The 26,785-nt window shown below is 37.3% G+C and overlaps 3 protein-coding genes across 5 annotated transcripts; all 3 read right to left on the bottom strand.

Moving 5' to 3' along the window:
- Positions 1-180: 180 nt before the first annotated feature.
- pola2 (polymerase (DNA directed), alpha 2) lies at positions 181-6,821 on the bottom strand. The gene is made up of 18 exons (XM_015027165.1): positions 6,472-6,821; positions 5,762-5,886; positions 5,428-5,516; positions 5,272-5,329; positions 5,066-5,175; positions 4,649-4,848; positions 4,406-4,494; positions 3,221-3,373; positions 2,592-2,654; positions 2,459-2,510; positions 2,241-2,365; positions 2,088-2,126; positions 1,929-2,002; positions 1,693-1,807; positions 823-929; positions 680-736; positions 474-600; positions 181-372 (listed from the first exon to the last, which is right to left on the bottom strand). The coding sequence occupies exons 1-18, from the start codon at positions 6,554-6,556 to the stop codon at positions 220-222; spliced, it is 1,821 nt and encodes a 606-aa protein (XP_014882651.1). The 5' UTR covers positions 6,557-6,821; the 3' UTR covers positions 181-219.
- Positions 6,822-14,210: 7,389 nt separating this feature from the next.
- On the bottom strand, positions 14,211-16,372 carry LOC106944943 (thiosulfate sulfurtransferase/rhodanese-like domain-containing protein 1). Its single transcript, XM_015028320.1, has 4 exons — positions 15,549-16,372; positions 14,817-14,933; positions 14,532-14,694; positions 14,211-14,436 (listed from the first exon to the last, which is right to left on the bottom strand). Exons 1-4 carry the CDS (start codon positions 15,559-15,561, stop codon positions 14,385-14,387), a joined length of 345 nt encoding a protein of 114 aa, XP_014883806.1. The 5' UTR covers positions 15,562-16,372; the 3' UTR covers positions 14,211-14,384.
- Positions 16,373-16,463: 91 nt separating this feature from the next.
- top6bl (TOP6B like initiator of meiotic double strand breaks) lies at positions 16,464-26,160 on the bottom strand. 3 transcript variants are annotated; one of them, XM_015027805.1, is made up of 14 exons: positions 26,047-26,160; positions 25,775-25,898; positions 24,947-25,000; positions 24,759-24,871; positions 24,566-24,649; positions 24,424-24,479; positions 24,049-24,120; positions 23,722-23,914; positions 20,578-20,701; positions 18,148-18,318; positions 17,934-18,055; positions 17,028-17,138; positions 16,859-16,957; positions 16,464-16,775 (listed from the first exon to the last, which is right to left on the bottom strand). In XM_015027805.1, exons 1-14 carry the CDS (start codon positions 26,065-26,067, stop codon positions 16,728-16,730), a joined length of 1,392 nt encoding a protein of 463 aa, XP_014883291.1. In that variant the 5' UTR covers positions 26,068-26,160; the 3' UTR covers positions 16,464-16,727. The 3 variants fall into 3 exon arrangements, with proteins under 3 accessions (XP_014883291.1, XP_014883204.1, XP_014883383.1); XM_015027718.1 differs by having other exon boundaries at positions 24,566-24,679; XM_015027897.1 differs by having other exon boundaries at positions 24,566-24,679; positions 25,775-25,915; positions 26,047-26,144.
- Positions 26,161-26,785: the final 625 nt, after the last annotated feature.

Below are 26,785 nucleotides of genomic sequence, written 5' to 3' on the forward strand. Positions count from 1 at the left end.
AAAAAAAAAAAAAAAAAAAAAAAAAAAAAAATGAATTTAATAATTTATTTCTGCTGCGTTTCTGAAAACAGCCCTTTAGATATTTTTGGAATATAAAAGTAGACCATTAGGATTTCACCAGGAAACAAATGCTTTTAAAATCCTGGTAAGAAAAACAGAAAACTTGTAGATGGACTCAGCTCGTTTTACATGTTCGTAACAACTTGAATCTTTATTATATCATATTTTCACAACCTGAGCGGTTAAACATGGGCTCTCTCGCTTGCCATCTTCGGGTGCGGCGCTGCGCTGGATGAGCAGCCTGCCGTACGTTCCTCCCACCTGGCCTTTGGTGAGCCGTCCAGGATTCACGCACACGCAACCCGCCACATCCTGACGATGCAAGGTGGAAGGGAGGGGGGAGTTAAAATATTAAAAACATGGTCAAGCGGACATTTGATCCAGTTTCTGACACGATTCCGAAATGTTTCTACCTTCACGAAGTAACGCAGCTCAGAGGGAACAACGAGAATATCTGGTGTGACCAACATCTGACCGTGAATCTGGAACTTCTCGTAATCCATGTTCACCTCCTCGGCCGGTGGGTACAGGGGGTAGAAACTTCAGGAAGAGACGGACATTAGTGCTTCTCGACGTGATAAAAGGAAAATCAAAAAAGGAAGACTTGGATGACATGTACCTCCTCTGAGTCAGCATGTGGTTTAGGATGCGGGAGAATCGGTCCGAGCTAGTGCCGCTGCAACACCGCACAGCTACAGTTATTAAACTGAGGTGACAGGGAGCGGAAAGAAAGGCTTCCGTCATCTGTGAACGTTTCCTCACCAGCTGATCTCCTCTGCTCCCATGTGGAACAGGATGTCAGAAGACGTCAGGCCAAAAGTCACTCCGTCGATCAGCAGGGTGCAGGGGTCAGGAACCAGGGTGACCCGCTGCACAAACACGTTAAACATCGGAGAACCATCAGAACGAGAGCTGAGAGGAGAGTCTCAGTTCACCTGCTTGTGTAAACTGATTCCTTTTAGATGACCCGGTTAGAAAAAACTACATAGTTCGTCTCAGGTGGAATATTTATAATCACCAATCCCTCCAGGATGTTGTGTTTTTCTGATCACTGCAGCCTAAAATGACTGACTTTGTCAAGCGGTTGTGGTAAAGTGGTGAGTTTTTTCACTTTTTTTTTTTTTACCATAACATAGTCTTACAGAAGAGTCAAGTATCTTCTTGAAATTTGCCCCATAATACAAATAAAATCGAGTCTTGAGGAGTTATCAGCGTGCAAAAGAAAATGTATAAAATTGTCATTCAAGTTAACAAGCAAATCCTACACAAATCAACTCAAAAGAACTAAAAACGGTTTTAGCAAAGAAACCAAAAGCCAAATGTTTGCGCTTGGAATCACACATTCTTTCATCTTGCGGGTTTGGGTATCAAGAAAAACAGGAAGTTAAAATTAGAAGGGGATGGCGGTGATTGGTCAGAAAAAGAAGGAAATGTAGAAAACGCTCAGGTGATTGGTCAGATTTGGGGAAAAGTTGCGATGACCTGTGAAAATTTAGCAAATGATGAGGGAATTTGCAGCATCACAGCTTTCTGGAGGGATTGATTTACACTTGCTGCATGTGCTGAGTCTACCAGGATCAGACCATCTATTCTGTGTGCGTGTCTGTGTGTGTGTGCGTGCGTGAGAGTGACCTGGGCCTGGGCCTGGTCCTTGCTGAGGTTCGGCAGGGTGAAGGGAGGCTGTGGGTAGATGAATTCGTGGTGGACGTCTCTCTGGGCCGGGACAAACACCAAGTGACAGCCGACACTTCACAGAAGAAAAAACAAGAACATTCCAGATTTGGGCTCAGCACTGAAACAAAAACACTCAGAACGTGTTTTTGTTTCAAACGTCGACCAGGGACATAAACAGTGGAGTCGTAGCGCACCTTCTGGTTCCATCCACAATGCTGTCGATGCAGCGATGGAAAATTGTCTCAAACGTCTCAGTCACCTTGGCTTTCTGTGAGACAAACAGCTGGACATCAGACTATGCTGCTGTAAAAACGTCTTGCTGGCTTTAAACACGGAGTGAAAACGAATCGTACCTCGATCTGTTCATGTTTGGAATCCACAAAAGGACCAAACTAGAGAAGAGAAGAAGAATAAAAGGACACGCTGCTCACCAAACACCCAGACTGCATAAAACATACTGAGAAGCTCTTCCTTCACACTGATGAGTCAGCATCTGACAGGCTTACCAGCAGGCAGACGTCAGGACGATCCCTGACAATGACATTGATCAGGTCTATCAGAGGGTCAAAGGTCAGGCTGTCAGAGGGCGTGTATGGTCCACAGGCCACAAGAATGTTCAACGGCTCCGCCGCTGAGCGAGATGAGGAGTAGAGAGGAAAACCGCTTTTTTCTCACAGATGATGAATAAACAGGAATTTATGAGTTTCTACGGAAAACTAATTACCTTCGTTGGTCTCCATTTTTGCGCCGGTGGAGTGAAAAGGAAGAGGATCACCCTAAACAAGCACAGAGTTGATGCAGGACGCGCCAACGGCTCACAACAATAAACAGAGGAAAGAGCAAAATGAGCGCCTGACCTCATAAAGCTTGGAGGCCACAAGCTTTCTTCCTGTTGTGTTCATTCCCTCCATCAGCACCACCTGAGAGAGAGAGAGAGGGGCAGAGATGGAGAGCGAGAGATGGAGAAAGAGAGTGACGATCAACAAACGGATTTACAGATGGATGGATTAAGAAAAACACATGGATGTTGGATGGATGAACTGATTTTGGACAAACTGGTGCACAAGACACATAGATGGATGGAGAAAAACATTTACATATGGATGGATGGACGAACAGAAAAATGTATGGGAATAAAGTCCAGGAATATTAGTAGATACTTTTACTCCATTTTGTTTTTCTAAACTTCTCTAGACTTGAAAAAACTTAAATAAAAACTCAGATTTTTCCAGCCTGATGGATGCCAGGACATTTGTAGGTAGATGTTCATAAATAAGAATAAGAATAAGAATAAGAATTGCTGTTTGACTGTCAGAGTTCTCGGTCAGACGGTGGGTTTGCCTCCAGCCCACCTCCTTGGCATGCTCTGTTTCTCTGGGTGGCCATATAACCTGCTGCACACTGACCTCAGCGCAGAGGCAAAGGAGAAACCACCGCACACCGCAGCTGCACTTCAGCTTTAACGGACGCTTCGCGTTCGGCTCACCTGACCAGGAAACAGAGAATACTGTTTGAGCTCAGACAGGTCGACGGGCACCAGCTGGCCGCCGTGCTCTGGTCCCGCCTCCAGCAGAACCGACTGGGCGTTCAGTTTGCCGTTGCTGTCGCAGCAAATCTGACCCAACACGGTGATGCTGTCCTGGAGGAGACGAGCAGAAACAACGAAGCAGACGGTCATCATCATCATAATCATCGTTTTTACAAATAAAGGGCTTTGAAGCAGATCATGTTAGGCTGCAACTCATAAAGCTCCAGTGAAGGACTTTAAAATGTGGACAAAAATAGCCTGACAACAGTAGAACAATATGTACTAAAAAGATAAAAGATAAAACAAGTAAATGTCTTCACTAGACATTCAGAATAATTTTACAACTAATTCAGAAGGTAAAAGTTGTCCATTAAAGCAACTGTACTATTTTCTGACAATATTTAGGTTATGCAATCAAGCTTACTAATCTAAGGAGGTAATAAATGAAGACAAAAAAAAAATCCCTAATTAATTTTTATTACTATTATTTCACATGTGCATACAATCTGGGATAATCCTGCATCTGAACTGATGCGTCCGGCAATCTGCAGAAAACACCAGTTTCTGGTGATGTAAACGGTCAATAAATGAGGACTTTATGTTTGTCCGAAGTTTGCAGAACAATTTAACTCTGAAAGAAACGAGAGGCTCAGACTGACCTGATATCTGCCTCCCTCCTACAGAGTGAAAAGATTATCAAGATGCATGAAAGAGCGATAGAGGAGATTCACTCAGTGGTCATTTTTAAGGTAAATCAAACGGACCGTTTCTTGTCACAAAGTTGCTTCACTTCTGGAATTCAGTTCAAGAAACTACGTAACAATTTTATTCATACATTTAAAAAAGTAAACTATTGATCAATACGTCTCATAATGAGAGAGTCTGGCAGCTCTGTAAGAAGACAAAGAAATCAGAGGTGGCCTAAATCTTTTACACAGATATTTGGATTTATTGCACCATGCACACCATCTCTTATGTCTGTAGTTGTTTTTATTTGAATTTGAGCAGCTTTTGTACAATTATTTACATTTTAAATTTCATCTGTCTTTAAGTTTTGAACTTCTGTGGCACGTTGTTTTGCACCTTACTGTACGGAAATGATCTATAAATGTAGTTTTGTTGGCCGATTTAAGAGCAATGAACCTGGGCAGGCAGAGAGACGGCTGAAAACTCCTCGATGCTGAAGCGAGACCTCAGCTTTTCTCCCATCTCTTCAATCTTCTCTGACAAAACTGGAGGAGAAAAACAAGAAAACCAGGCATAAAGGGAAAAACGTTGATGGTTGTGTGACTGAACGACACAGATTATAACACATTAAAATCAATTTATAATTAGAAACAGTGAAGAGCAGGACTGTTGGGATAAATTTGCGGAACTGCTGTGTACCATTTAGAACGTCCCGCAGCCTTTGGAACATGTATTTGTAGCCGCTGCGGAGGGATTCGTCGGGCTGCTCCAGAAGATTCACCTGGACGCCTGCGCCCGGGTCCTTCCGGCCCGTCCAGCGCGCGCCCTGCACGGCTCCAAACGAAACCACCACCTCCCCCTTACCGCTTCGCTGGCTGTACTTCTGTGAAGGCGTCACACTGTGGAAGAAAATACAGATGCTTGTTGTTAAACAATACTTTTCATATTTAAAAGATTTCTTAGTGACATCACCTCACGGTGTTTCATAAGTAAATAAATAATAATAATAATAAAAAAAAAAACGGAGAGTAAAGATGCACTTTGCAAGTCTTTGAAAAAGTACAAATGATAAAATAACAAATCTAAATAAAGACTGGAGGTGTTTCAGATTAATACCTGGGGGAAAAGTTAGCTGGAGACAGCAGCAGACCCGGACTGGTCAGCAGAGCGGAGGTCCGTTTGGACTGAGGATGCTCTGGAGTGGAGAGCACTCGTTTCTGAGAGCTCTGTACGACATAAACCAACAGAACTTCATCTAAATGTTTTATTTTAAACCTGAACTCAGACGAGCAGGACTCCACAGCAAAGCGGTGGCAGCGTACCTTCCCGGGAGTGGAGTAAGAGTCTAAGAGATTCTCCTCCTCTTCTTCAGCTTTTATTCTGGGGAAAAAGGGTTTGTCAAGGTCTGCAGTCGCATCCAGCTGGTCTTTACAAAAACATTATGAATCGCATTTTTTCTTATTGCGAGATTGCCTTACAGTTCCTCCAACGAATGAATGTCTCTGATTCGGTTATAACTCTCGTCTTTCCACGAGCTCGATTTGGATTTACTCTTCTTGTTCTGAAGCTGAGAAGAAAAATAAATTAAAAGTTGCAGAAACACCGGGTGTTACCACAAGATAACGTCAACAAATCCAAACACAACCCAGTTCACACATGAAGCTAATCAAGCTATCGTCATAAGCAACAGTCTTTAATCAGAGACCCACAGCATCACCAATTGAATTGAACTCAAGGATTTAAGATAATTAAATCCTGTTAATGGAAAAACTCAACATAAGTTTAGTCCACTAAACATAAATGTTTTGTTACCTCATGCTCAAAGTGCTCCAGGTTGTCCAGGGTGAGGTCTAGTCCATCCTTTGTGGTACTGTAGGCAAGCCACTCTAACATCATCTGATCTGTGTCTAGCCTGTTGCAGATGCACAGTTCAACCACTGCAGGACAGAAACAATGAAACGGTCCAAAGCCCTTAAAAAAGTATTTATAACCCTTTAAATTACAAACACAAACTCCAGAACATTTTTTTTGTTTGTTTTCATTTTATGTGGCAAACTAACACATACGTGTCAGCAAATGTATTTCAGGATATATAATTATTAAATAGTGAGTAATTTAATCTCAGATTAAATCCAGATTAAGTCTGGCCTTCGTGGAAGAGTGGCAAAAAGAAAGACACTGTTGATGACTGTTGCCACAAGCAGCTGGAAACCAACACAGCACATCACCCTCAGCACACCATTCCTATAGAGAAACATGACAATGGCAGAATGATGCTGAGGAATGATTTTATCAGGAGGAACAGGGAAGCTAGTATCAGGATCAACATCAAGCCTGCATCTAAAATATAAAGAAAACAGGGAGGTGTATGAATGTAACGCTGACAAATGTGGAAAAAGTCCAGTAAGTACAGATTGATTCATTCCTGTAGATATTTACAAGTCAGCATAAGAGACATAAGCAGGCGCACAGAGAACAACAAATGTGACTTAATAAAGGACTACAGAAGGTAAAACACTCACTCTTGTCGAGGACAGAGTCATCTTCGCAGGTAATCCCGAAGGTTTGCAGCTCTTCCTTTAAATTGTCCGTGGGTACAAGCGCCATTGTTTCTGTATTTAATCAAATAAAGCTCGAGTTCTGGCTTCAGTTGGTCCAAATGTTGCGACGGTCCGTTAACGGCTAAATGTTAGCTTTCCGCCCGCTTCATACCAAAACCAGCGCCGCGATTAATATGAAAACACCTGATAACCTCAACTATACGCTAAGAATCGATCTGATCAACATAACAAGCAAGCCAATTTCATTTTACCGCGAAAAAAAGCCAGTCGGTGTTGGCGGCCGGAAGTTACGTCACAGCAAACAGGCGAAAACAGTTATGCTACTAAAATAAAATTCAACTGTTACAGTTGGTTTAATTTATTACATTTTTCCACCTTTCCTCACAATAAGACCTCTTTAGACTCTAAATAAGGATAAAAGAAATAACGCAATGTGTTAAAACAAAGTTTTTTTTGCTTATGTTGTTAAGGATAAACCATTGGAAAGATTTAAGCAAGTCCTTCAAATTTTACAAAGTAAAACAATCTAAATTAAATAATAAAGTTTGTTTGTTTTAACCTTACTCGCGCTTTTTCTTTATTTATTAATTAATAAATACAAATACAAAGGGGTTTGAGTAATTTGTGAAAATGCCTGTAGATGGAGCCCTTGTCAAAGAAGAATTTCTGTCAGTTGTTGGGACAGATAATAAAGTTCTTCTGTTCTACTAATTAAACCCGGTTTAATTTAATTCAAGGACAGCTTCATTAAAAGTTTTAATAATACAAAAGTATAAAAAGACTCTAAGCTGACCACATTAATATTGATCCAGTTCATGCCAGTCAAATCCAATCATCTATCAAATTCAGTCCTAAATTATTTCTGCTCTAATGAAATTATTAATTCCAAGTTTGTTCTGTTAGCTGCTGAAACAATATTGTAACAGTCAGAAAAAACTGATACAAAGGAAAGGAAAAAACATTCATTGTTCTTTAAAAAATATCTACAGAGATCAGTGTATTTTACTGGTATTTTATGGGATAGGCCAACAGACAGGAGATAATTGCGAAGTTGAAAAGAAAACAAAGAATATAAAAATAAAGGAACTTGAATACAAATGCACACCACACATTTCAGATTTTTTAAATGCTTTATTTGAAAATAATCTCTTTCTTCTAATTTATGTATTTGTGCTATTTTGTTTGTCTATCACATAACATTCTAATAAAACACACCAAAGATTATGTCAAAATGTAACAAAAGGATCAATGAGTATTTAAAGACACAGTAATAAACACCAAAATGTAATAATTATTGACAACTGTGATAATCTGTAACTCAGTTTTATTCCATTGAATGATTATTGTTTGCTTTGATTACATAACCCTCCACCACACAACAGACATAATTTATGTTTTAAATTGTTAAACGAATACAAAACCTCACATATTTGTCAAACATGTATAAAAAATAGTGAATAACGCGAAATACATTTACAAACTTAGAGTTGATCATTTAAAAGTAGAAAAGCTGTAAAATTGTTTCTGTATTTGTATCTATCGGTTTCGTTTTGTTGTTTTGTTTAGTTTATTGTTACTTTCAGTGTTTTTCAAATTTACTTCGCAGAGCTCCTGTTGAGCGCTTGTTGTTGCAAAGAAAATCCTGTAGGTGGTGCTCTAACAAAGCCTCTGAAACTGATTGAATCACAGGTTTGTAACGGCAAAGCTAAGTTGTATTTCCCTTTTTCTTGGCTATTTATCTATTTATTGCTATCTTGTATTAAAATAAAGTATTCATAATAAATTAAAATTATAATAAAAAGCTAATATTTATCCGAAAAATTATAGGCTGTTAAAATTAAGCAGGCATTCAAAGCTAAACCCTCCTATTTTTAAACATCTTTTTTTTTTCTTTCAAAAGTTTACACCACAACACAGTTGTGCACAAAATCCCAACATGAAGCCGAAACAATAAAAACATGGGGTGAACTAAACAAGAAATTTACTGAGACGTCACTTAATCAGTTATCAGTTTTGGGCTGATCAGATTAAAAATATTTTGTCGTCACTACAACTCATTATCTGCTTTGAGCCGCATGGCTCTTCATGTGCAGGTCTGATTATCTGGGAATTATTAACATAAGGTTTAAGTATCCCTTCAGTTTTTATCTCTAATCAGCTGTCATAAATACAATCAGTAGGCTGATTAGAGTCCACTGCAGCCAGAACTTGTAAAAGTTATTTTTTTGCGTATTAAGATGTTTTTCTTTATTGTCCTTTTAAATGACTGCATGCTGAAAACTACAGAATACACTGCAACGAAATGAATTAACAACCCTAAAATGACCTGAAAAACCTTAATACAACTGACTTGAAAAAAGTGCTCTATTTAACAAATTGTAAAAAAAATGAACCTATAAGCTGTTAAGGGTTTATTGGCTGACACTCCCTTTACATAGCTTTGTTATCCTTTGAAAGACGACACACTCATTTCCTAACAGAAACGAGTTTCTTGGTTGAATAAAATTATTTCAAAACTAAATCTGCCAGTGGAGTGAATAATTTTAACCGGAAACGTGCACACATTTTTCCCCTCTGAAATGTTTGTGAAAACAATCCTCTGGATTCAGGTAGATTTTAAGTACAGCTAAAAACTTATGGTACAGTCTGTTCTTTTCACTACTGTCACTTTAATGAGTTTGTTTTTCTCGTCTTCCACCAAATAGTTTGGTTTTACTCTTGATTTTAATTATTTCCTTCTGCAATGAGCTAAGCATTTTCTTTTTCTGCACCTATAAGTAGATAGAGCTTCTCTCACAGATAAACATGTGGCTTCTATGTGAATTTCTCTCCAGTCAAGAGAATAACGTTTTGTTTTTAATTATCTTCACAAGATGGATATAAACACTGTGGACGCCCAAACTATTTAAGCCACATTTTCAGATTTTTATTGGGAAACCAGCCCTTATAGGTATAGACCTCCAAAGCATTTTGGCTGTCGGTACGTGTTTTTCCAGCAGAGGTTGTGTTTACCAGTCCCAGCTGCTGACTGGGAGAAACAGGGTGGATCCGGCACAGGAATGTTACTAGAGCTGCAATACATGTCATGCCACAGAGACAATAAACTCAAATTGACCGTTTAATTCAACTCAAGGCACAAAAACAAAACAAAACAACAACAACAACAAAAAAACCCCTCTGAGAGACAACATGTCTAAGCAAAACCACTCCGGCAGAAAAACTGGCCTATATGGTTGTTACATTTAGTAATTCAGCTGAAGGAATATCCAAAGATCTTCTAAAACTTTGAAGGAAGTTGCTAAGTTTTGAAAACTTTGGTTGCATGAGTTCATCCACCACTGATGAAAGTCAAGGTGTTGATGAACAAATTTATTACTGAGGTAAATAATCTAGAAACGCAAAATGAAGGCTGTTGCGTCCCAAGCAGGACTCACAATAGCAGCAAATAGGTTTCACAGAAGCTGCTTCTATTAAAAATAGACATATGCAAATATATTAAGTTACACAACCCTGCACTGGAACATTTTTTTTTTTTGTTATTTTAAAGAGTCTAATTCTGATTTGCAAGGGAAAAAGTAAGTAATAATTACACTTAAGAATAATTATTCTTTGTTTTTCCCAGCCAATCTCAACTGCAAATTGTGTTGCCTATCTGCAGTGTGCTATCTGTACATAAATTGATCCAGATGAAAAGGCGCCAACTGTTCATAGACCACCAGCAGATGAAGACCATAGCTTGACCATAAAACTGCAGGTTCAGTCTTTTTCTATCAGTTTGACATGTTTTATCTCCAGGGTCAGATACAATAAAATCACTTTGGGGGTTATTGATTAAGCACCACACCTAAAAGCTTCTGCAACAGTACGCCTGTGATATTTTAACTCATTCAAGGTAAGTCAATCATTAAGATGTCAGAGAATCAGAGAAATGTGCAAACCTGTTTGAAAACGTTTTTCTTCTATCTGATCTTTAAATGAGGAGGGTGGTAACAGCTGCATAACATATTTACCAATCATGTGTTTGTTGCTTGGAAACACAAAACAGCCAACCACTCTGCGGCAGCAATTCAGCGATTTTAAGCATCTATGGGATGAAGACAACTCGCTGAAGTTCAAACAGGGATACGAATGGGGAAGAAAGGAGATTTAAGTATCTTTAAACATGTTCTGGATCATCAACCGCTCTGCTGTCACAAAATGTTAGTGAATTTTAAAATGGCAAAGCCTACATTAGCAGGGTTACTGGCAATGTCGATCCACTTTTGGCTCTAATAATCTCAAACTGCTTCCATGAAATGAGATATCAATCAAACAGAGAACCTCAAATCACGGCTGTGCAGCTGATCGATCTACAGGAACTCGGTGAAGCTTTCATGTTAATATGTATAAAATAAAAAACTGAGGGAAGCTTCAAACACCTCGTCAAATCTATTCAACAAATGGTGTGGCAGATAAAAAGGCCAAAAATTAATCTAATAAATCTAGTTTGCAAGTAAATTTATGACATATTAGTCTACATAAACCCACATTTAAACAGGCTGCCAGCTTGCACATGATGATTAGCATCTACTCTGTGCATCATCTACAGGTCAAAGGATTGTGGTGTGGTCAGCTAAGTTTATCTTATCATAAAAAAGACGTAATAAAAAACAATCTCTGATATTTTCAGTAGTTGCTAAAGTTTATATTCTTCACTCTTTTTTTAAAATAATTTTTTGGCTCTAGTGGCCTTTATTTGATAGTTAATCGACAGGAAAGTGGGCAATGAGAGAAGGGGGAAGACACGCAGCAAAGGTTGCCAAGGCCAGGAATCGAACCCGTGACGGCTGTGTTGAGGACTAGGGCCTCCATATGTGGGCTGTGCTCAACCCCTGCGCCACCACAGCACAACCCCATATTCTTCACTCTTGAAGATTTGCCTTAGTCATCAGTTTTATGTGCAAACTTATGCAAGCATCTCAAGCAACTTTTGTCAATTGGCTTTATGGGAGAGTAATTATATGAGTGCATATTAAAGTGTTACAAAACACAGGAAGAAAGAAAGCCCCATATTAATGAACAAAGGTGAAATAACCTTATCTGTTGATATTATGTAACAAGCACATTGAAAATATGACATCTAACCTAAATCTCTGCTCTGGTGTCTGCTCATGCAATGTGAAATAATGTGACTTTTTACATGGAAGCTGAACAAAATACACATTTCGTTTTTAGCACATTAAATGACACAGACTTTTTCGTCCTATCAAAGTTACTTAATATGGGTTCTCAGGGCAGGTGAAGTTTTGTAACTTATCTGCAAAAAAGATAAGATATTATTTAATAGGCTGAGCGAATCATTAAATTATGTAAGAAAAAAACAGCAATGATGAGTTGGCATTTGTGTAATTATTGTGCAAATCTAACATTACATTTATAAATAGTTTTCATGTTAAAGTGAGATTTTATCAGGGCTGACGCTATAAACCACTGGCTTCCTAAACGACAACAAGATTCTTTTTTAAATCTGTTGGGATCTATTATCTGAGGTTTTGCTTTGAATAATACATGTGTTTTGTAGAGTCTGTGCTGAACGTTTTGTTTAAAATGCAAAAATGGAGGAAATGAATGACGTCAAATACAAAAGATGCTGAAACCTGGTATTTACATCTTTTTACCTGATATTTTATGGTACTTATCATTCAAGTAGTAAACTCAGCAGATATTTTTAGATATAATTTATTTGAAAACAAAAATCCAATTGAATAAAGTACAAAACTTTATTTGAATGCACTTTTAACCCATTTAAAGCATATTAAGCACAAATTATGACATAGTTGTCAAAATAGAATGATTTTGGCTGAACAAATTTGAATTTTGCTAAATATTTTGAGCCAACAAATATGAATGCAATCAATTTCCAATCACATTTATTACGTTAAACCTCCTGATTGAACAGATATGAGGAATGTCTCTGTAGTTATATGACAGAAGTGGCTGTTAACCTTTGAACAGAATAACTGAACCAGCTCTATTTCCTTTGCTTTAATCTTATTGATATGATTAGCTATCTAACCTAAAAGGTTAGGAATGCTAATGTTACATTTTCCATAAACTATTAGACTTTATATTAATTCTTTCATTAATATTGTAGTTTGTATATTTTACTTCATTCCCTTCTCAGTTATGATTACAAATGATGTAATGTAATATTTTGAGTCTGTAATAAAGACAATGAGCAAGCTTTGTGATTTCTGTAGAACCATTTGATCCCAATTTTTTTTTTTAAATTAGATTCATAATTTAACAAAGAGCAGAGCTGAAAAAAAAAACCTTAACCAGTATAATTTTGTTGCCCCATGTGTGACTAAATCTCCTCTTCACCTATCAAGCATCGCTTTATAAGTCAAAGTCAAATCAATTTTATTTTAGTGCCAAACAACATCAATGGGAAAAGATGTTATGTTATTTAATTTTAAGTACTTATTGAATTGTTCTGTTTCTACTACATTTTTGTTTATTGATATACTTTATTATTCTTATTCAATTATTTTACTTGCCTTCGAGAGTTGATATTTTTTTACATTTCGTTGTGCTTTCTTCATCCACAGTGAAAATAAAATGAATTCTGATTCTGAATGCAGTGAAAGCTAAAATATTCGAAAAGTTTGTTAATGACTATATTGTGCAGATCTAGTTACACATCGAAATGTGCACAAAGTTGCCTCGTGGCAATTCCAGTGAGATCTGAAGTCTCTTGTGCGTTCATACCGTTACATAACAACCACCCTCTCCTGCTCTGCTCCCTGCTCCACTCATCATGCCTGGTTGGTTCACCTTGTGATCTGCTCTCTTCTCCTACATTATCATGATTGCATTCTTGTGTCTTCTATGGTAATGAAATGTGGATCAATCTCCAGGGCTATCAAAGCCTGGCATGACAAGAGGAGTGCTGTAACAGAGCAGGAGTCCACTCAAGTTTTACATGTGATTAAATCTATGATTATACATCAATTCAACAAAGGTCATTTCCTTATTCTTCATAATATATTCTCCACACACCTCAGCTCTAAGACACGCGCTTATGGGAAACCTACAGTCCTGCCATCCATGTGAATGTTGCTTGTTCCATCACAAACCACAAATACTACAGGAAAGTTTTGGAGAAAACTTGTTTGAATCTGATTTATGCCTCAATGGCAGCAGAAAGACCAATTAGTCTTCATGTTGTATCAGTGTATGTTCCCAGTTTTGGCACAGATTAGTATTCTTTTGAAAGAAATGTATCTTAGCTTCTTGGTAAACTTTCCAGATTATCCATCTGGTTTTTTGACACAACAACATGCTCATGTGCCCAACTTTGGGAAGCAGGGCTAAAAAAATGATCATCACTGATTCATTGCATTAATATCTTATGTTTATCTGCTGCAGTTGCTAGCAATTAGCTCTTGACATAGCTTCCTCCTGGACTTTAAACTGTATGAAATGATAAAACTTTTTAAATGCTTGATGTTTCCTTATGAATAAAGTGTTGTTAATGACAATACTGTTTATTAACAGACAAATTAGAAATTGTTTAGGACGAATTACTGCAGTAGAGTCATCTCTGTTTTTGTCTGTTAGTGAACTGGATGAGGTAAATATGTTGCACTTGTCAAAGCTGTCTGTCTTTTCATATCTTATGAAATGTTGGATCCGAGATGTCCATAAAAACACAGAAACACTTTTAAGAACAAAAATAATTTTATTTTATTTGCAAGTTACTTATTCACACAAATAACATTCAGAGACGTGTTCTATAAGAACCAACATGATCAATGTCTAGAAGGGTTTTACAGCTTATATAATTATATAAATATAGTGTGCGGTGTGAGGCTCTTCTCCAACGTGAATCTTTATCCCTCCCTCCTAGACCAGTCCAGGTAAGAGCCGGTGTAATTACGTGCTCTGAAAGTAAGAAGAGAAACATTGACGGTAAGAGGAGACGTCTGCAGTAACGACTTGGGGAACTTTAATACTGTCAACAAAACGTATTAACGTACGTCACATATCCAAGTTCTCTGGCTTTGCTGATGGCCTCTGCTGACCGCTTCCCTGACCGGCAGTAAAAGACCAGCTCAGGCGCATCCAGTGCAGGTTTGGGAATCCCGTATGTGGCCTGGAAATCCTCTGGGCTCATTTTGAAGGCAGTTTCGACGGTGCCAACTGATCAAAACAGAGGAGAAAGACACGACAGCAGTTCACTCACACAGGCCTGAGGCACTAGAAAGACCATGTAGTGAAAAAGATGCAGATATTTAGTAAAATTATAATAAATGAGCTCTTACGGGCAATGTGAGTGGACCTGGGGATGCGTCCTTTGTTCACCTCGTCTGTCTCACGGACATCAATCAGAATCAGATCTTTGCTTTTGGCCAGGAGAGCCTTCAGTTCCTCGTATGTGACTAGAAAAAAGAAAAGACGTTTTTTAAGAAACACCCAGAGAAATCTGCGTGAATCTATTTTTTAGGTTCCATAATTGTACTTAATTATTAGGTAGTCTTTCCAAATATTCTGAGCTCAGATTTGCTCCAACTGGAGACAAATGTTAAAAACTTTGGCAAAGATAATAAAATCCTGGAAATTCATGGTTTTAAAAAAATCCTGCCACATAAACTCCAAGTATGATTTTTTTTCTCTCTAAATTGCCAATTAGAAAACGTGCATGTAACAAAATGCAAAAAGCACAGGTGAGCAGATATGTTACAGTTTGTGCAAAGCAGTAACTGTGAAGCTATCAGCTTCACCCTATCTACTCTGCTGCGTCACGGGGACATATGCATAAAGATTTAGTCATAAACCAATATCTACGCATTTATCTGTCTTTGTGTAACATTTGACATATTAACATTGCAAGTCATGAAACTAGTATACTAAACTGAAACAAAAATATAATTGATTTTGCATTCTAATTAATTTGTAAAAAAAATATTAAAAATATTTTAAATGAATGCTGTAGGATGCCCCAGTTTAATTATTAAAAAGAGATAATTACTGTGCCATCAGAAGAAAACACTCACCTGGGTTTGTCATGTTGGTTTGCGTGAGTGAAGCTTTAGAGATGAATCAGGAATCTCTGCTTAATTCTCCTCTTCCACATCGCCGCTTTTATGCAGCTTGGTGGCAAATAATTGGCTCAGGTTCACTCAGTGGGCCGGGTCTGACCTTGAAGACTCAGGTATTGGAGCCAATAATTATGTAAGAGCATCACTGTTGAGGAGGTGTTTCAATTACAACCCGGGCTCTAAATCATTAGGTCCTCTATCAAGGGTCAAAACAAATAAATAATCTATTAAAACATCTAACTTTTTAGATATTGGCAGAGAATATTCAATGAAAGAAAATCAAGCATGAAAAAAACTGACATGATAATTCATTGCAAATGTTTTCACATTTAGAGACTCTTTTAAGACAATTTGTTCAATAATCAATAAAGAAAAACTAAATCACAGTGAGGGCAGCTCTGTCTGGATCCTGATGTCCTCAGGTTCTCATTATTTCATCAGTGGATTTAAATCCCTTCAATTTGTGACAAAGTTTTCTATGTTGTTGTTCCATTAAGAAATAACACTTTAAAAATGTAAAAGTAAAGTCAACAAAACAGACTATTGTTTTTTTTAATGGGTTTGTATTTTTCAATTATTCCTTAATTTATATGGGTTAGTTTTAGTTTCTGTAATGGTGCAATATTATAGTACAATTATTTTCAACAATTATTGTCTCCAAAAAAAAAAAAAAACAACAACAAAAAAACAACAAAACAAACAAACAAACAAACAAAAAAAAACAAAAACAAAAAAAACAGGAACTATAGACATATTAAGATCAGTACCATCATGGATACTTTCTCTGCTGAATTACTTTCAGGTCAACAGTTTATGCTGATATTTTTTTCCTACTTTATTTCAACCTAAAATAAACTCAACTGCAGATAATGTTTCGTATACATTTATTAAAGCAACCGCCATCACAGAAAAGTCTAAACCAATCTTTATTGCAATTAATTAGATCTCTAGCCTAAATTTCAATCTATTGTAAAGCAGTAAAAAAAAAGTCACATTCACATATACTGTAGTGTAAATTATATATTTCTGATGGAGTATTAGAAACACTAAATACTCGCAGTACAAACATGTCTCTGTAACCCAAAAAAAAAAAAATAAAATAATTCCTGGCCAGAATTTAAAAAAAAAAATCTTTCAGATTTCAGCTCTGACGGCCTCATTACTCGCAGCTTGACCTTCGACCTGTTGGAATAATATTGTGATGGTAAATGAAGCCAAAAGCAGATTTGAACCCGATTGTGGCAGAAATCAAACGACATTCTCACCTGAGCAGAATAGCACCCGACTTTGGGGAGCCGTTTCCATGACGACACCCTCCACAGGGACTCTCTGAGGGAGGCTGATAGCTCATGAGTGTCACGAACCTGACGGACACATAGATATGAGCGTTTTATTTTAAAATAATGTTGTGTTTAAGTAAGAAAATGAAAGCACCTTCATGTGTTTCAAGCAGGCATTTCTGAAGTCCATGTTGCTGCTGCTGCTCACTATGCTGATGGTGGCGCTGACGATCACCTCAGCAGCCGACTGCAGTTTCTCTCGTTTCTTACAACACAAACACGCGTATTTATTTTATATGACTTGTGAATATTTTGATTTTTTTAATAGAAAACACAAAAATACACGTTACATTTCGTCACGCTTAAAGCAAAAACTTCAACGTACTTTATTGGGCTTTTAAGTGACTAACCAAGACAAAGCAGTAGAACATTTTTAAAAAGTAAGAAAGATGATTAAACTAAAACTCAAGTTTTTAGTCTACATATAACACACAGAGCACATAATATCCGCAGTGAAAGAAGATGGTGGCTGCATCATGCTGTGGGGATATTTTTCTTTCAAACTCAGAGTTGATAGACAGACAGATGGAGGGGTAAATATAAGACAATTCTGGAAAATAAAACTGTTAAGAGATTTTTTAAAAAGTGGAGCAGAGGTTTCCTTTATTAAAAACCTTACATATAGCACAACTTGAAGATTGAAACTCAGAGATGTGCCGCCTCTTTTTAAAGTTGAAAAAGCAAGAAAATTCTGTCTCTAGAGATGCAAAGCAGCTAGAGACAAACCCCAGAAGCTTTGCATCTGGACCTTTGACAAAAGATAGTTATGTATGCCACACTGCTTTATTTGACTTTTACTTGCAAATAAATAAATGCAAACTACGCATATTTTTACTTCCATTTCCCATTTATGGACTATTTTGTGGTAATCTGTGACATAAAATACGCTGAAGCTTATGGGGTTGATACCAGAAAAGACTTAGTCAAATTATTTTCCCCTTGTAAGCATGGTGGTCTTACATAAAGTTGTTAAATTAATGCAGAAAAATGTCTTTCTTGCCTTTTTTCTTTCTTTTAAAGCCTTCATTGTGTTGAAAAGCTCAGCCTGCAGAGCTGACGTAACTGCCTGCCTGTTGTTGCTCAGAATGTCCTCTAGATGGAGCTCTAATAACAACTCACAATCTGTAGGAAGAAAAAAATGGTGAATGTTTTCAGCTCAGGGTTTCATGTTCACATCTGCTGCGATGATGATGATGATGGTAATAAATCTTCACCCATTTTATCTGTGAGCTCAGAGGTGAAGGGGTCACTGTGCTGTAAGAAGAGCAGGACTAGGAGACTCTGCTGAACTGGGAGGTGACTGGGTTGTCGCTCTGGATCGTCCCAGTTTTCCCGCTCCACAGTGAACACAACACCATCACTGTGCACAGGATCATCAGGGGATGCTGGAACATTTAAAACACAATATATAGAAATTTATATTTACAAAAAATAACTAATAGTACCACTCTGGTTCTACGGCCTCAGTATGTAGTTTATAGAGCGAAGAGTTGCATCTTTCGGTTCTACATCATTTAGAAAAAAAAAGAATAATAAAAATGTGAACTTAGGAGTAATCAGCTTATTTTTGTCATTAAGAGAGAATAATTCACTAGTTAACTGCACAATAAAAACTTTGGAAATTAGTTAGTTACATGTGAGCCTGGTTAGCTGATGGAGACAGATCTGTCACAATGTGTGAAAGGAGTTGATTATCGGCCCGTCTTGGTAAATAAGCTGCAGTTTGAGACTGATAGGAAATGACAACCAGTGAAACAGCGACAACCTCACAAACCTCATTTTAATGATGTACAGATATATGCTGTTGTGTCATTTCTGACCCCCTCTGCTGTCTACAGTGTCATGTTATTAAAATGGTCTTTTCTGCTCGAAGGAAAATATGCCTGAACTTAATGAAAATACACAGTAATGTTTGCTAAAATGTAAAGTCACTGAGTTTATTTACACCTGTTCATTTGTGTTATTTTACTTCACTGATCTGAAAAATGCCATTAGTCAGTTGATGCCACTGCATAAATAGTGCAGCAGCGCCATCAAGTGGTCTCATTAGGACAAAACAGCAAGATGAATCAGATTTTAAAAACACTAAAATGGATTCAGCAAATATAACTTCACTCTTTCTCCACATTCAGACCCTGGTGTTCAAATGAAATAATGTACCTTCATGTAAATCAAAGATTTTAGACGTGCAGGAGGAATCTGAGTGATTAAGCCAGTCATGAAAAATGTTGTGTGTGGCGGCTCTTTAAGCAGCAACTTCAGCCACAACCCGTCTCTGAAACTCCCACAAACTCTAGAATGCACTTCGTCTTAGTTGTGGCTGCAATTTTTTCCTAATACATCTTGTCTTTTCACTTAATTTGCTAGGAATGCGTTTGTATCAGCACAGTCAATCTCCAGTTTTTTTTTTTAAGCTAGAAAAGGTAATTAGAAATAACCTCCTTTGGTTTACCCTCCTTTTGAAGGAGTATGTTCCTAAAAGTCTAGACAGCAGTCTTCCTCATTCGTTTCTGCTGAATTCTGGGTTTCCATCACCTGTATGTCATTATCACAAAAAATAAAGATAGAAAATATGTTACCGAGTCTGTAAATCTACATGATTTTCCTTTTTTGAATCAAATTACTGAATAAAATTACATTTCAATGAACGTAATCTATGGCAAAGGAGGAATGAGAGAATTTGCCAAAATTAAAACATATTAGCAAAATAAAGCAAAACAATGTAGCCTGGTTTGTACATACAGTCGATGCTGACTGTAGGAAAAACCCACACAAATCCACTGTTGCTTATTAGATAATCATGAACGTTTCCTCTGACACATGTCCAATTTTGTTTATCCCAAATTAGATAAATGTGACCATAAGAACGAGAGGAGGTTTGCACCTCAAAATGAATGAGCCAGATGGCCGATGACTTGCATGAGTCATAGTTTCCTCAATTATTGTTTTATATGACTATATATTTTAGTACCGGATACAGCATATGAAACCAACACAGGCACGATGGTGGCTGTGCCTTATAAAGCTTTCAACATTTTTTATTGTGTCACGCTAAACTGACTCCCAAACTCTGTAAACATTGCTGAACATCAGCAACCTGGTATTTTTATTGATGTTGAAGTTGCTCTAAAATAGTTTAGGGAAATTAATCCCAGCTTCCAACTGCAGTTTTAATGAGACTACAAAATTATCCCAGTTATAAAGATGTTTGCACACCTTTTCGCTCCAAAAAACAACATTTAATGAAAATAAACAGCATTTACATGTATCTAAGAGTATTTCCCACATTTCAAGTCTGTGGAATAGATTTGAAAACATTGTTTATTCTCTTTGTTGCTGCTTTCAAGGTTTGTTTTCTCTCATTTGATTTCAATTATCTGCTTCTGGGATCAATTACAGCTTTTTCTTATTCTCTCACAGCTAAACATGTGTTTTTTTTTATGTGCAATTCCCTGAAGTCAAGAGAAAAACAAATCTGTGCTTTAATTGTTATTGAAAGTCTTTACTAGATGGGATTGAATGTTCAACATCCCAAACCTTAATTTCCAGATTTTTTATTGGAAAACTAGCCCTTCCAGGTAAAGACCCATAATGCATCTGGGCAGTGAGAACATGCTGTTCTCCCAGCGGTGGTGGTTGTTTACCTTTGGAGGAGCAGCAGTGCATTCTGCCCAGTCCCAGATGCTGGTAGTCCAAAGCAACAGGGAGGGTTTGGAAGAAACCAGACGGAGCTGAAACAGGGACATTACTGGGGCTGAAAACCAGAACCTGAAAACACGGCGAGTCAAGGATGATTCATTCAAATCAGACGTCTAAATCCCCTTCGGAAACAAAAAAAAAACACCCAGTCTACCACACAACATACCGCTGCATGTCTAAACTTAGGCCTGCACAACGAATCACAGACTGATAGCTACAATATCGCTGCAGGCAGAATGAATATCAAAAAACTGGAAGGGCTGCAAGAATCGTTAGATAATTATTTAAGTACAATGAAAGCATGATGTCTATGCCCGTCATAGTTTTGCTGACATGTGTGTTTATACAGTTTTAAGCTTTTTACAGGGTAAACAGACATTAAGGTGGAGAAGACGTTCAGATACAACCAATTAGTTTCAATACCAAAACAGCAAAACGACGACCTGAGGCAACTTTTTAATAAAACCTTGTGGTTGAGATGAAACAATAAATTTTTGTTTATTTTTATTTCTTAAGGCAAACACTTAATAATTATCACAAGTCATATTGTTATTGCAATAATTCTAAATATAATTGCATATCCGTGGTTTCCTGAAGCAGATGTTGCTCTTCTCATGGTCGCTTTTACTCTGATGACATTATTAAAGACATTGAAAGCAAACTGAGTGATAGGTTGGCTGCGTCTACAAGAAAAGAGACATTTGAGGGGTTAAGAGGTATCAACACATGTTCTCACAGATTTAAAACCTGATCACTTCGTCTTTTGCTATCTCAGTTGAAAGTGAATACGGCAGATGTGCAGGCGAAGCAAAACCACAAACCCGCCTAAAGTAGAAGATCTTGGCTTTCTTATTTCATGTTCTATCCAGCTTCAGTTTTATATGCACTTCATTTAATTTACAAAAAGAAAGAAAGTCGCATTAAATTCTAGGGTTTCACAAAATAGGACAGAATAAATACGATCTGGTCGAAAACAGGTTCTGAAATATACCCATTTCAGATTACGACACTTTTATTGTTGAGTATTAAACAAAGAGGAAACCTAAAAAGCAGTTTGTACTCCCTTTCCACATCTACAAATGCTGAATTTGTAGCCAGATCTTTTCACACGTTAGAGTGAAAATATATTAGCAATTACTTTATAAAGGTAATAACTGTTGCCTGTCAATTTGGAACATACAGTCAATTCCAAATATGTCTTAAGTAACATTTAACTCTTCAGGCCTCAGCTGACTTTAAAAGTTGTTGGAATCTTTATACTTAACAAAATAATGAAAATCTACAACAGAACAACTGGTGAAAGAATCGAGTCCAAACCTCCATGTGATGAAAATCCTGCTGTGGCTGCAAACCTTAAGGGAACCGAGAAAACACTGAAAAATAAGGCCTTGGATTAGTTTTGGTTTACTAAATAATGAATGTGTGGAATCTGTTGTGTGACGAGTTGTGAAGTTAGTGTGTGGTAAAGACCACAATTCTGTTTTTTTATATATTTTGTGGCTCTACTGGCTTTTATTTACTAGTAGCTGATAGGAAGAAGGCAGGGAGAGTAGAGGCAGACATGCAGTAAATGGGTTTTGACCGAGAATCGAACTGGGAACGACTGCTTTCCACTGAACCATGTGGCGCCCCAGACCATTTTTAATCATGACCTGACCTACAAAACCCTCAAATTAAAAAGGTAAATATGATTTTTTACAATAACTGTATTTTAGAAAGAAGGAAAAATTACCACCTGCTGCCACACAGTTCACTTAACTTTAAGAAAATTTCAATTTAGAATGTCCTTAAGCTAATTTATAGAGCAGGAAATAAAGCATCTTATTTTCTATTACAAATCAACCCCCTAAATAATGAATAAAAACTCAGGGAAAAGGTAACAACTCACAACTAAACCTACAGTTTGCAATGTGATTTTCTACAAACCTCCAGCTGGTCATTACGTTACTTCATCTCCCATCAGCTGTGTGTTATTTTTTGCTCACTTCCTGCCACTAAAGAAGGATCTGCACCGAGCGACTGTGGCGAAGCTGCAGATGAAGAAGACTTAAGTACTTGTGAATAAATCTGCAAGTCAAGTGATTTTGGCACAAGTTTTATCTCTAAGGTGAGATGCAATACATTCTCATACTTCAGTGACGGACTTCAGGGGTTATTGACATTAACTTTGCTCTGAGGTTCACAGCTGTTGCTCTGAAGCCAGATGTATTTTTGTTGCTATTTAAGGTCAACCAGTTTTAGTCTTTATTAAAAGTGTAGCCAATGCATCTAGTCAAATTTCTTTGAGTTGCTGTCATGTCTCAGGGTCCAGACAATTTGTCACAGTATTCAACATAATATTGGTGATTATAGATTACATAAAATAAAAAATGTATGAACAACCCTGAGCATCATTTTGATGAGACTGTCATAGAAAAACCTACTGTGTTTAGTCAGATGCTTCAACAAATTTGCTGTAATACAGACTGCTACAGGAGCCCACCGCCACCAGCAACAACTCTCTGAAATAAGACAAATTCCCTGAAGGGATCGCCGGAGAGACACAACAGTTCCTATTACTGGTTGCCATTAAATAGACTAAATTCCCCATTAAGTAGTATCTGTGCTATACATCATTAGGAAATTCAAAAGTGGTGACAAATCCACATCTAATTTAAGTCGTTTGTTGTTTTGTGTAAGCCATGTGGAAAAGTAGAGCTACAGATGTGACTACTTCCTGTCCAACTGACTTCATGGCACTGAAAACCCATTAAAGCTGTGACTGGACAGCTATTAGCACACAGGGACAAGCAGAGGTCTAACACAATCTTGTGATCCCTTGTGTCCATATTTGGTAGAACACGTCTAAAATAACTCATCTTTATGTTTCACTGTCATATTTGGATAAGATGATGTAACTATAAGCACAGCTGATTAATAGGGGAGCTGGAAGGCAACGATTTCCTTGACTCATGATCCTGCAGCAGAACAGCTGAAGCCCTTGTCACATGACTGAATACAAAGCAAGTTTTTCTTCATGCACCTGTTCAGATACTCATCTTTACAGAGAAATCAGAACAGAATGTGACTAAAACAGACAAAAAGGATATTTGCATGCGAGATAGCTCCGTAGGCAAATGGGGGTACTGCAGCACACAGGGGCTCAGCAGCGAAACAATCTGGACACTGAGCTCTCCGAACAGACCCTGGTCCATGGCTTTGGGTGGGATGCCGAGAGGAAACCGTTCTCCGACGACAGGATGTCCTTTCTGACACCACAATCCTCTCTGATTGCACCATGGTCTGAAAAGGAGAGAAAATCCCTGTTTGTACGCAGCTGTGACCTCACTGTGCCTGCATGAGCAGCAGGACTTTCAAACATTTTAACAGAAATACAAAAAAGTATCATAAAACAGCAATAAACTAGTATTACTGACTGTGCAGAACAAGTGACGTCCAAGATCAGAGGTGGTTGGACTGAAAGAGCAACTTTACTAATGAGGAAAGCGCTGTTGGAAAACAGCACAAACAGAGGAGTTAAACTTTATATATTTTAATGGCTTTATGATCATACAATACAATATAAATGAATGAAAAAAGCTACAATCAAAAATGGATTTTTTTGTGCTTTTTATTATAATTGTGATACACATGGAGCATAATTGCATTTTATTTCACAATATAGATTGATTGGATTACATTAATTTGTGTTTCTGAAAAATATTTCGGATTTGTTCATCTTGTGCCTTACATTTCTTTCTCTCAGGCTCTGAAACAGAGAACTACTACAGTCTGTGATGTTGATGTCTTACCTAAAGTCATGTTGTGATTTCTGTCCATGGATTTTAAATTTTAGTTGGATTCTTATCTGGATAAATATATATAAAAAAAATCTATTTATATTTTTTGTCCTTTCCCATGATATAATTTAAAAGAGAGGGAGGAGTTTCATACCCCAGCATTGGTCAAACCGAACGTCTGAAGAAACGCTTTAACATGAGCCTGCCATTTGGACGAGTAATGTCCTGGATTTTTCATCTGGAAGAACGACATCACATCTTTAACGCACTAAATAAACTTCTGACAACTTCAGAAGTTAATATTTTTAAGCAAATTAGTACTTATCACATTTAATAAATTGAATTACCTGAAAATTCAGCAGGAACTTCAGTGATCCGTACAGATCTGTGAAGGCGCTCAGCTCCTCGGGATCAGGCTCAGGACAAGGCCACACATCGGGAAGCAGGACTTTTTTCAGGTCTGTTCACATCAATGCAGAACAGATGAAGTAAATATAATCTGTGACTCAGTGTGTTTGTTGTTATGTTTACATACCAGCTTGAAGGGTTTGCATTTCAATTCCAAAACACCAGGAACCAGCAGCTGCAACTAGAGAATAAAATGACAATTAGAATGAGTTTTTGTCTGTCGAGTGAAGGAGCATGTGCAGCACAGTTAATGTTGAAAATGGAGGAAATAAAATCTAAAAAGACCAAACAAGTTTCTTCACATTGTCTGTTATTTAAAATATCCAAACTGTTCCAGACTCCAATCTCATTCTAAAAGATTTTCTTGATTTTTGAGTAAATGTGATTAATTAATGTGATAAAGTGATCCTCGTTATGCTTTACTGGATTATTACAGAAACAGCATGATGAGGTTGGCTTTCAGCCATGACATAAAGACAATTTTATTCACAAACTTTAATCAGCTTTACTTTAAAATCTAAATTAACACTTAAATTAGTTTGTAATAATTCATTTGTGCCTTGCTGATACATTTATTTTAAGAAATAGGGGGTACCTAAAACATATACAGTTTTAAAGATGACACACAGCCCAAAACACTTTCAGACTGTTTTTCTAATCACTTTTTTCATGTCTGTATCATTATTAAATTAATTTATAAATTATTATAGATAACTAATCCAAAGTACCAAAATGTTATAAAATAATTCAATATTCAGACCATTTTTACCACATACTTTATATAATCAATTATAAAATGCCAGGATTATACCCTTGCTGTTCTTAACTTAGAGAAACTTAATGTAATACTCTCAATAGTTAATTTTTATTACCGGTAGTCTAAAGTTTTGATGGATAATTAATTAGCACGATATATCAAAATTCAGCAAATTATCAGAAAATACAGCTATCTTACCAGTGCAGTTTAACCTCTGATGGGACGAGCCCTTTTCGGTCCATAAAAGCACTAAAAGTGCTCCAGTATTCTTTAAACTAGATCGTTTCCTTTGTTTTCCCATCAGTTGGATTAGCCTCAGCACCTGAACAGATTGACAAGCTAACATCATGCTAACATTAACATTAGCGTCGATAATAAACCATTTATACGTGTTTAAAAAACTTTTAGGAAAAAAAATCCAATTAGCGCATACACAGTTTAAGTTATAATCAACTTATTCAAGTGATTACCTGCCGTATTTCTCTTAACATTCTTAATTCAGGAGTTGAATTTTAAACAATCAGCTCAGCTCTCAAGAACTGCGCAGGCGCGTAGGACCACCTGTCTTCAATTATCAAGGAAAGCGAAGTCAGAGGGAGAAGCTTACTACGGAGCCCCCCAGGGGACATGGGGAATTTTTTTTTTTTACGTTGCTGTACGTTGCTACAGGACTCTGTACCGTAGTCCTGGGTGCAGAGGAGGGACAGGAGTTTGAGTTAAAGAAGATGAAATGGGATGTAAAAAAAGAGATGGATGGACGGAGTCTTGCTATGTTTTTTTTAGTGGAAAAATGAAGTCCTAGTTATTTAGTTGGTATGGTTGTCAAAGGAGACGGTGGAGTTAAAATAAACGTCAAGATTATGGTGACGGAGAGAAGGTGATAGTGTCTGAACAGAGATAATGATGACGTCACATTTGCCATAGTTTATAGTCATAGTCATAGCATGGCTTAAGAAAGTTTTGCTCCACCCAGGTTTTTATTTTAGTGAGACAGTGGGTGAGGGTGGAGCACCTTGTAGAACTGACACATTTGGAAATGTCAGCATAGCAGTGGTAATTAAGGCCATGATGGCAGATGATGTTACCAAGAGGGAAAAAGTGCAGAGGGTAAACACAAGAGGACCAAACATAGAGCCTTGAATATAGCAAAAACGAAAACAAACAAAAAGCTTTATATGGTATTTAATACTCTGGTCAGCCTATTGGGAC

The sequence above is a fragment of the Poecilia latipinna genome, unplaced genomic scaffold, assembly GCF_001443285.1.
Source record: "Poecilia latipinna isolate Pla-1442-1.1 unplaced genomic scaffold, P_latipinna-1.0 Scaffold0, whole genome shotgun sequence".
Classification (NCBI taxonomy): domain Eukaryota; kingdom Metazoa; phylum Chordata; class Actinopteri; order Cyprinodontiformes; family Poeciliidae; genus Poecilia; species Poecilia latipinna.